The sequence below is a fragment of the Daphnia pulex genome, chromosome 12 (assembly GCF_021134715.1).
Source record: "Daphnia pulex isolate KAP4 chromosome 12, ASM2113471v1".
In the NCBI taxonomy this organism is placed as follows: domain Eukaryota; kingdom Metazoa; phylum Arthropoda; class Branchiopoda; order Diplostraca; family Daphniidae; genus Daphnia; species Daphnia pulex.
The window spans coordinates 8,041,802-8,051,047 of NC_060028.1; the positions used below are offsets into that span (position 1 = coordinate 8,041,802).

Consider the following 9,246-nt stretch of genomic DNA (forward strand, 5'->3'; position numbering starts at 1 on the left):
GGTGAGTTCATGTCCTCTTCGGGTCCAATCGGCGGAATCCTGATCCACCGACTAGCTTTAACACCATCGGGTTAAATGGTTTTAAAAGCAGGGCTTGGACGAAGCCGTGGCGACACGGGCGATACTGAAAATATATATAGTCGACCGAATCGCTGCTGTTTCCTTCCTGGTTGCCATGCCACCATATAGCCCTGGTAAACATCAGTGCGGGCTACGCATGTCTGGTACCTGGTACCTATATACTGTTCCCAAGTGGCTTTACATGCACATGCATGATCAGCCGTGATCATTCAGACGATCACAGGATTGCATGAACCCTAAAGTTCTTTATTTTCTTTTTCTTGCCAGGTTAGTGAGAAAGAAAACCAATACCATTAACACTGCAACTTGACACGAAAGTAGTAGCCAGTAAGTCAAATGTCAGGTATCCAAATAACGAAGATTGTGGTATATGAGACCATTCTCCCTTATTCAGAATCTGTATTTTTATCCCAAGTTAATTTCTGGCATTGAACAATTCAACCAAGGCTTTCGCCTCTTTTAATTGTATCTGACAACGCTCCTTCAGCGCTTGGCCAGTTGCTTTTCTTAGTTTCACTTCCAAGTCAGCTGCGGCAATCTTGAAACCAGGGACGTTATGAAAAACGCGGACGTACTTGTCGCCGGTCGTCAAGATGAATCGCGAAGTTGAGTCGAAGCGTAGTCGAGTAATAGGAGCTAAAAATACAAATTATAAAAATGAAATACAAGATTATCAAATGACACGACAAGATTTAAAGTTTAAACTGCGAAATTGGGTTATTACCCGCATGAATGTCTGGAATGTGAGCCAATAACTCGGCGTTGGCCGTGGAATAAATGTAGAGAGAACAGTTGGAGCCAATTGCCACGACTCTGCCATCTGGGGCAAGGGCGACGCGTGCTGGTTCATTTCCCTCGCTCTTCCATTTGCCGGAAACCACTAAAGTAGCGAGTTGTCCTTGACGATAATCAACTAGTGAAAGGGGAGTATATGGTGTTAATAACGCGCAAAGAGTAAAACTGTAAAAGGGGAAATAGCAATCGCTTTATTACTGTTGGTGTTGTAGAGACGCCCTGTTCCCCCAGACGACAACGGCGAAAACATTAAAGAGCAAAGTTAATAATTTGTGTGCAAATTTAATAGATTAATGGATTAAACAAGTCCTTACATGTTCCGTCCTTGGAAATGGTCACCATACGTCCGGAATCGGGGCTATAATCAAAGCTGTAAATACCAGAGGTGTGACCAGACAATTCAAAAGCACGATTCAACTTTTCGAATTCACCAGATCGGGAGAAAACAACCTCCCATACTTTGACTTCCGGCGTGAATCCTGCATGGGAGAGACCATTAAAATAAAGGCACGATGCAATTCACATGAGAAAGGGGCTTGCGAACCGGATGTGGCAACAAATCGGCCGTCAGGAGAGATCTTAGCCGAGTAGGTTTCCATTTGATTGGTTATCACAGAAGCCAATAAATTCCCTTTCAAATCAAGAACGTCCAGTTCATTTTTCGGTGTACACGTCATGATGAAACGCCCCGTGCTGGCGACGTCAATGGCCAAAAGGTCAGCTTCCCGAGTCTATTAAAAATAGAAAAAAAAACCCAATGTTAGTTGCAAAATGAAAAGTGAAAGGGAGCCAGCCATCAATTACGTACCTTTTCAAATGCGTGTGAGACTTGAACAGAAGGCAGTCCTCCGGCCTCGGGCTTTTTCAGCACCTTGTAGATTTCGATATTGTTACCCAAAGCGCGGACCGTCAGTAAAGCCTTGGAGTCTGGGCTCCAGCGAATCAGTGTGGCGGAATCATATTGCACGTGAGCACGAACCGTCCGGATATCCTTCATATTGAGTTCCATCACGGTAGAGTCCAGTCTGCCAAAGTTCAGTTTCCATAGCATCAGCGAACGGTCTACACGAAGAAATGGAGGGTAAATAAATTATCACTAACCAGAAAGCATAGCAGACAACAGATGATACAAGAAATTAATTATTAGTTAGTATACTTAAATACTATGGGGAATAATAATAATCGAAAACGTCCAAGAATAATTCACGATTGGAAAATCACGAGTGTATTTTGAGCATTTGCGCTTAGCTTGGTTGGTTTAAAAAGAGACAATTAACAAGATTAAGACAATGAATCAATGATAAAGAATAGTATAAATACGAAGATAAATACGAGGACAAATGCGATTGGCAATTAAAGAACATTTCAGCGCAAATGCATGAATGTAGAACACTTTGACTTTGAGTAAAGGAGTGTAGATACATGATTGAATCGATTATAAAACGACAAGGAAAAAAATTGTGCCATTTTGAGAACTTTGATTCTTAAGGCATGTGTTCAGATCTATGCCGCGGTCGCAATTGACAGGCGGCCTTCCATAAAACGAGCTCTGCGCATGCCCGTGCATCTTCGAAGCTATCGTGGCCGTTATGGCCTACCTGTATGTGTCGCTGAAGGTAGGTGGCAACGAGCGACTTGAGCGAGCGGCGAAAAGGGAAACCGAAATAGTGAGGGAAAAGGACGGCAGTATCGATTATAACAGAGTGGAGGATACGCAAAGCACGAAGGTCATTTTCGAGTCCGTGTCCGATGAGAATGGTTTGAGAATAAATGAAGCCAAGCAGATCCCGTTGAACGTCACTGATTGTCTTTGTGGCCTTCTTGAGGTCTTGTTCGCATAGGCCGGAAAAACGCGTGTTGTAATCAATCACCCGGTGGTGTGGTTTCACCAAAGCTTCGTAAACCAGACAGCCGTCGATACTAATAACTGAAACTTTGCATACTTCCAGGCCACGGCCAGTGTAGCACATCTCGCAGTCCAAGGCGTATATCGAATGACATTTGGGTCCGATTCCGGGTGTGGTGCGGACGTAGTCTGTAAATGGTCCATTCATTCCAGGGCTAACGCCATTCCAGACGTGGAGATCGCCGGATGTGCACCCAATAGAACCTTCATGTCCAGGACAGCAGGTATAGCCGTGGCTTTCACCTGGGGAACAAGGGCGCTTCCATTGACCCCAATGATATATGCATCTTTCCTCCGTTAGGTATTCACCGTCCAATGTGACAAAGAAGCCCTTTTTACATCGAACGCAGCGTTTTTCAAGGCTAGGACTCAACGGTGGTTTCTCTTCGTACGGATCGCTGTGCTCGGAACTGTAAAGATGTTCAGCCATTTCAATTATTTCCGGTTGATGTCTAAATGCACGCTTCACGTCACTCCGATAATACGTGACGTTCGCTTCAGGAGTCTTGTAAATGATTGCTCGATTGGGGTAAAATGAACTTTCAACTGGATAACCCAAATTGAGCAGCTGGTCATCTAGCAAGACATACTGATATAAAAAGGAATAAATTTCAGAATTCTTCATTTGCAGTCTGGTGTAGTATTTCAGGGGAGTGGCTCTTCTCATTCTCTGCTTGCTTTCAACAGTTTTGGTCGGATGTTCTTTCTTCTTGTTCCCAGCTTGAGTTTTCTTCATCCGATTTCTTTTCTGTCTTCGGCTGAGTACACAGCCAGAGTCTGTCTCACTAGGGGTTGGAGTCTCAACCATTGGTTGGGAGACAAATACTTCATCTAGTTCTAACTAACATTACACTTTGCTCAAACAACACTGCAAAAATAAAAAATTACCTTCAGCACAAGTGGCAAGATGTTTCCCATTGGCACTGAAGTCCATATCAGTGATAGCACCAGTATGGCCTTTAAGTGATGTCAGCAGCCATGAGTGAGTGAACGTAGATTTGGAATCCTTGGAAATGGCAACAGCTGGTTTCTTTTTCGCTGGTTTCGATTGGGCCCCTGATGATTTCTTTCCATCTTTTTTACCTCCAGCAGCTTTTTCACTTTTCCCTTTTGAAAGAAAAAGAAATCAAGTTAATGAAAAAATTCTCAGCCTCAAACCATGAACAAGTTTATTGACCTTTAGTGCTGGATTCGGAGGACTTCTTAGTCAGAGACCACACTAAAACGGCTATCAGGGCGCCGATAACTAACGTCAAAATAACAATTCCAAAATCAAATGCCATCTCATTGCTTTTTAATTCTCTCAATATCCTGGTCTAAAATAAATTCTTTACACCGGTAATGAAGAAGCCTTTTACAATCACACGTGTACTCATACACGTCTCTGAGCAACTACAGACGAAAATTATCGGAATAGCGGGAATACATAGGAATGTGAATACATTATGACACCAAGGTTAAAACAAGGAGGAACTTAGCTGGTACACAGCGCCTCTGCAGACATCCCCAAAGGGCTTCACGCGATTAGTTCGCTTAATCCTCGCGTGCACAGAGTTATGGCGCTGCCGTGCTTCAAACTTAGACATTTCGAAATTGTTCTCCTTGACTCTGCTTCCGTGTTTGACAGCAGTGCATACGTCACTGGAAAAATAGTTGCCGGTTTCTTTGAAAACAAGCGTGAGTCATTGAACACAAGCCACAACATATTAAAATGTTGGTGGAATTCCCAAGAAAGATAACAAATTTTTTTTTAAGGATGCTGTATTAGTTTCTATAGTAGCGAAATCGTACATTATTATATTCATTTATATCGGATTAAATTGGATAACACCTGCGGAGGCAACAGTAGGCTAGTTCTATATGACTGTTACTCGCTGCTCTTAAATAAGGCAGGGCCATTGATAAAGATGTTTTGAAAATAAAGATTTTTCTGATTATTCATCTACGTCGTCCAATTTCATGCGATCCAAGTCTTGACCAGCGTCGTCAACAGAGTTGCTTCCGAATGTTTCGAAAGCAACGCTATCCATACGGGGCAACTTCTTGGGATTAGGCTGAAAACGAGAAATAATCGTGCTAGCAGCTTCAACATAACTTAAACTAGAAATTGATTTAATACCTTTGGGTGCATCATGATAATCGGAAGCTCACCAACCAATTCACCAGCCAGAGCACCAAGGAACAGCCTGACTTTAATCAAGTAAGTTACGATGATGCCAAATCCATCGCGATCGTCAGGGTTAGCCATCCTGTTAAATGGAAATTAAACGGTTTATAACAAAGAAACTAAAGATTTTAAAAAAGAAATCTGTAGTACAGAGTAGTCGAGGCAAGTTCGGTATCTTCATCACGAAGACGGCCACCGAGAGCGACACCATGTCGATCCGCAACGGCCGCACCGAGACGTGGAGTCAAGGTGTAAGTGCGATGCAAAGTTCCACCTGGGGGGATTGGGCAGCCCTCACTGTGCAAAGGAAATGATTAACGATTTTATTATGCAAATGTCTAAAATGTTAAGTGATTTCTTACGAAGTATCGAGAGTGACTACGGGTGTTTTGTATGACCCGTGTTCAAAGAGACACACGTCGATGCATTGGAGAACTTGGGCACGGAGTTTCTTCACAGTTTTATTGCTGCGATTCTGAATGACGACATTCACCGCAATAGGGTCTCCATGGTGATACAGCTGTTGAATAAGAAAATAAAAACCGTGAAAGTTCAATAACATTGGTATACCAATTTATTTCAATTACCTGTTTGTCCAAGTTGATTTCCATCTCCAAGTCTCCTGGACTAAGGACGAAATCACGACGCACAACCGTGCACGGTTGACGACCCTGTTGACCCTGAGACGGGGCAAATTGGATTACCCGGATACCCATCGAGATGGAGCTCCTGTAAATTGAAAATTGGATTTTAAATTGTTTTAGGTAAATCCATTTGTTTTTTTCAAGTAAACCTTTTGTGAGCTCTATCATCCATTGACTCTCCGACAAAGATCCGCAGAAAGTATTCAACTCCGCATGGTTTTCCAGAAGCTTCTGGTCCTGGTTGGAGAGTAACCGAAGGTGGAGCATTTTTCGGCAGTTCAAAAATGAATGGGAAAGCATTGCTGCCTAATTTTTTGATCAAACGCTCCTGTAAAATATTTTTCAAGGTGAAATCATTTTGAAATACACCCAGTGCTTTGTATACATTTTACCTGCATTTTGGTGAGGTCACTCTTTTGGCTGGCTCGAATCTCACCCGAAGCCATGAGCAAGTCCTTTTGGAACTCCAAACCCATGACTTCATCTTCCTCACGACCATAACGGAAACTGCAGACGATCTGGCCAAACAATTTCCGGCCTTTCAAGTACTCGGGATCAATCAAGGCGACGCCATCTGCACAGTAAAAAATAGGATTAATTCCGCTCGTTTACACGATGGGTAAATGCTTACCAACAGACTCGATTTTGGTGATGTTATCGATGTAATCACGCTTGCCCAGGTAGACTGTGACCTTGCTGTTGGGCGAAGTCTTCTTGAAAACTTTCAGAGCGTACACCATTTTTGCTTAGGATGGAGTTTTTTTGCAGGAGCGAATGATGAAACAATGGAGCGGGATGTGAGTATTTATACTAGGCTGTGCCCAGCGCTAGGTAAATTGGATCAGGTTCAGTTGGTTCGGTAGTAATGGGATTACTTTGATCATCTCATGTAAATACAAAGCAGTCCACTGCGTCGTGAGCAGGTCCTCACAAGTAATGCAAAGTTCAAATTTTGTTAGGAAATTTGTTTTGAAAGTGAAAATATCACGCGCTGAACAGAAGCACAGCAATTTGTTTCCTGAAAGAAAAATCATTAACATTATGTTTCAAAATTTAAAAGATATTGAAGTGGTAATTAAATGGACGCAACGTTGCAGTCTGCTTTAGGATTTACAAATTATAAACACGCCTCGTCGGAACTTGAAAAGGCTTCTTCAACTTCCACGTGACTATGTAAATCGATTAAAGTACTTTAGGCGCAGTTCCGCAGTAAGTCGGGGCAAAGGTGGTCAATGTGGCTTCGTTACAGCGCAGCATGCAAATGCTAAAAATCAACACGGAATAAAACTACGTAAAACTATGCCTTGCATCGGACGTAAACCATTCCTTGAGAATCAAAAACTTATAGTACGCAATAACACTTCTATGATTCGATTACCTTCATGTAAACCATATTTACTTCGTGCAAAAACTTTAGAAGTGCAAAACCCTAAGCGAGTCAGTAGTTTGGTATTCACTTTAAGCAGATTTGTATGTACCGCCATGGAGTCTTTGGAGAACGACATGAAGTTTCGTTAATTCACCAAATGTCCGAATGCCTAACAAAATCTCAAATAATGACAAAAATAGTTATCTATCAATATATAGTTATTTATCTATATCAGTATGATTAATTTAAAGTAAAATAATTATTTTTCTATTTTTGTTGATCTGTCAAAAAAACAGGGTGGAAGTGTTGAGTATCGATCAGTAAAAGTGTGTTTAGGGACGTACTAGTGTAAACCAACAAACGCTGCCTCACTCGCTTTCTTCCTTCAGAAATTTTTTTCTCGTATTCTGCCATTTTCCTTTCATCAGCGTGAGAATGGTAACATTTACGACTATTTCTCCTTTATTTCCTAGATAATTATCGACAAAAAGTTAATTCCTAGTATAAATCCTCATAGAATAAGTTACATTTTAATCATTTAAATCGCTTGTAATTGAACATTTTTTGTAGTCCCATGTTCTTTCGAGTCATCCACGTTTGTTAGGCCGGTCATGTGAAGGTTCTAAACATATTTTTTCTTTCTTTTAGACAAGCAAACGCCGCAACAGTGGACGCTCCAAGCATGGCCGTGGCCACGTTAGTGCTGTTCGTTGCACTAACTGTGCCCGTTGTGTCGCCAAGGATAAGGCCATCAAGAAATTTGTTATTCGTAACATTGTAGAGGCTGCTGCAGTTCGTGACATCACTGATGCCAGTGCTTTTGCCTGTAAGCATTCTATTCCATATGGCTACAATTACCTATTGATGTTACGTTGACTTATGATCTGTTTTTTTACAGCAATTGCTCTGCCCAAGCTGTACGCAAAGCTTCACTACTGTGTTTCCTGTGCTATCCACTCAAAGGTAGTGCGCAATCGCTCACGCGAAGACCGTAAGATCAGGACTCCTCCACCAAGGTTCCCCAACCGACCTGTAAGATATTATAAAATATTGAGTTGTTATCAAAAAGTGGTTCATGTTATACTTTTGCATTACAGGACAACAGACCAGGACAGGGAAATAACGCCGTCCAACGTCGTTAAATTTTCTAAATGTGGTCAGATGACTGAATACATTGCATTCTGATCATGTCTTTTGTTTTAAACCACTTACTTAACTTGGGGTATTCAGATTAATTATATATTTGATAAATTCAAATTTGTCAATTCAACCTTTCTTAATTTAGAAATTTTGCGTTTAGAACACGTATAAATTAAACTTAGCACTTATTAATTTAGAACATTGTTATGAAATTTCCTTGTTTTGTAAAATATGCTGGTTTAAACATTTTTTATATTGTTTAAGAGTAAATTTAACCAGTGCTTAATTAAGTTTAACCTGAAGTAAATGGCTAAATGTTTCACCAGTGGAAAATTAAATGGTACCATTCACCTTAAACTGAATTTTGTCTCAGCGCTCTCATCCGACACAATGGATAATTTGGTGTACAGTATGATAATGTTACATAGTAAACAATAGGAAATCTTAATAATGGTAAATTTGAATGACAAGTAAAACTATCGAACACGATATTTGACCAATAAGAGAAGCGCATTGTTTTTACAACAGCGAATGTGTCACAGCTTGCAAACCTCTGTTTAACCTCTAAAAATTACCCAGGCTTGACATTGAACGCCTCTTCCACGATTCCGCTAAGACCGCTATCCACCCAAGACCGCTCAATCCGCCCATACCTGCAAATAGTTGAATTGAGAAGGTTAATAGGTTCGAAATTGCGAAATAGAGGGTGGTATCTCAAGAGAATTAAAATATTTCTTAGACCAAATACACTGTTCTTTTTGATTTATAGTTGCCCCTTTTCCCCTATAATAAATTTAAGATGAAAGATTATGAGAACATAAAACTTAAGGTTACAACAGGGTATTTCACAGAACAGTCATATGAAGCAAGATATGCGTTAGTTAGTAAGACAAAAAGATAACACAAAAATTTAAAATAAAAGCGGCATCAACGAGCGTTTAACAATAAGTAAAACAGAAAAGCATGATTCTTGATTACGCAACAAAGGGCAGCTGGTAGATGGTTTAATTTCTTTCATCCAATAAGAATTACACGTTTTAGCGCCTAATTTCATTCTAGAATAAAGGCCTCAACACACTTCATTTCCGTTTCCGTTTTCACTATTTACAATTGATCGAACCGTCGTCTTCCGTAGAAAAATTAC

The 9,246-nt window shown here is 40.8% G+C and overlaps 3 protein-coding genes across 5 annotated transcripts; 1 reads left to right on the top strand and 2 right to left on the bottom strand.

Moving 5' to 3' along the window:
* Positions 1–413: 413 nt before the first annotated feature.
* LOC124208968 (transducin beta-like protein 2) lies at positions 414–4,096 on the bottom strand. Of its 3 annotated transcripts, XM_046606838.1 has the most exons (8): positions 3,960–4,096; positions 3,671–3,889; positions 1,685–1,938; positions 1,421–1,607; positions 1,191–1,355; positions 1,075–1,095; positions 806–994; positions 414–717 (listed from the first exon to the last, which is right to left on the bottom strand). In XM_046606838.1, the coding sequence occupies exons 1-8, from the start codon at positions 4,063–4,065 to the stop codon at positions 497–499; spliced, it is 1,362 nt and encodes a 453-aa protein (XP_046462794.1). In that variant the 5' UTR covers positions 4,066–4,096; the 3' UTR covers positions 414–496. The 3 variants fall into 3 exon arrangements, with proteins under 3 accessions (XP_046462794.1, XP_046462793.1, XP_046462792.1); XM_046606837.1 differs by lacking the exons at positions 414–717; positions 806–994; positions 1,075–1,095; ... (1 more) ...; positions 1,421–1,607; positions 1,685–1,938 and adding an exon at positions 2,079–3,613; XM_046606836.1 differs by lacking the exons at positions 414–717; positions 806–994; positions 1,075–1,095; ... (1 more) ...; positions 1,421–1,607; positions 1,685–1,938 and adding an exon at positions 2,079–3,619.
* A 582-nt stretch (positions 4,097–4,678) lies between these two features.
* On the bottom strand, positions 4,679–6,606 carry LOC124208969 (phosrestin-2-like). Its single transcript, XM_046606840.1, has 8 exons — positions 6,225–6,606; positions 5,986–6,167; positions 5,743–5,921; positions 5,537–5,678; positions 5,312–5,469; positions 5,100–5,246; positions 4,902–5,031; positions 4,679–4,836 (listed from the first exon to the last, which is right to left on the bottom strand). Exons 1-8 carry the CDS (start codon positions 6,331–6,333, stop codon positions 4,717–4,719), a joined length of 1,167 nt encoding a protein of 388 aa, XP_046462796.1. The 5' UTR covers positions 6,334–6,606; the 3' UTR covers positions 4,679–4,716.
* A 642-nt stretch (positions 6,607–7,248) lies between these two features.
* On the top strand, positions 7,249–8,152 carry LOC124208972 (40S ribosomal protein S26-like). The gene is made up of 4 exons (XM_046606843.1): positions 7,249–7,400; positions 7,611–7,788; positions 7,861–7,994; positions 8,060–8,152. The coding sequence occupies exons 1-4, from the start codon at positions 7,398–7,400 to the stop codon at positions 8,102–8,104; spliced, it is 360 nt and encodes a 119-aa protein (XP_046462799.1). The 5' UTR covers positions 7,249–7,397; the 3' UTR covers positions 8,105–8,152.
* Positions 8,153–9,246: the final 1,094 nt, after the last annotated feature.

Bases quoted from the DNA above. Each gene is read 5' to 3' on its own strand.
- LOC124208972 (XM_046606843.1), top strand. The intron at 7,789-7,860 runs GTAAGCATTCTA...GTTTTTTTACAG, and splicing joins TGATGCCAGTGCTTTTGCCT to CAATTGCTCTGCCCAAGCTG. The intron at 7,995-8,059 runs GTAAGATATTAT...TTTGCATTACAG, and splicing joins CAAGGTTCCCCAACCGACCT to GACAACAGACCAGGACAGGG.
- LOC124208968 (XM_046606836.1), bottom strand. From the start codon at position 4,065: ATGGCATTTGATTTTGGAATTGTTATTTTGACGTTAGTTATCGGCGCC. The intron at 3,890-3,959 runs GTCAATAAACTT...TTCTTTCAAAAG, and splicing joins CTCCGAATCCAGCACTAAAG to GGAAAAGTGAAAAAGCTGCT. The intron at 3,620-3,670 runs GTAATTTTTTAT...AATGTTAGTTAG, and splicing joins TCTTGCCACTTGTGCTGAAG to AACTAGATGAAGTATTTGTC.
- LOC124208969 (XM_046606840.1), bottom strand. From the start codon at position 6,333: ATGGTGTACGCTCTGAAAGTTTTCAAGAAGACTTCGCCCAACAGCAAG. The intron at 6,168-6,224 runs GTAAGCATTTAC...TTTACTGTGCAG, and splicing joins CACCAAAATCGAGTCTGTTG to ATGGCGTCGCCTTGATTGAT. The intron at 5,679-5,742 runs GTTTACTTGAAA...TTCAATTTACAG, and splicing joins GATGATAGAGCTCACAAAAG to GAGCTCCATCTCGATGGGTA.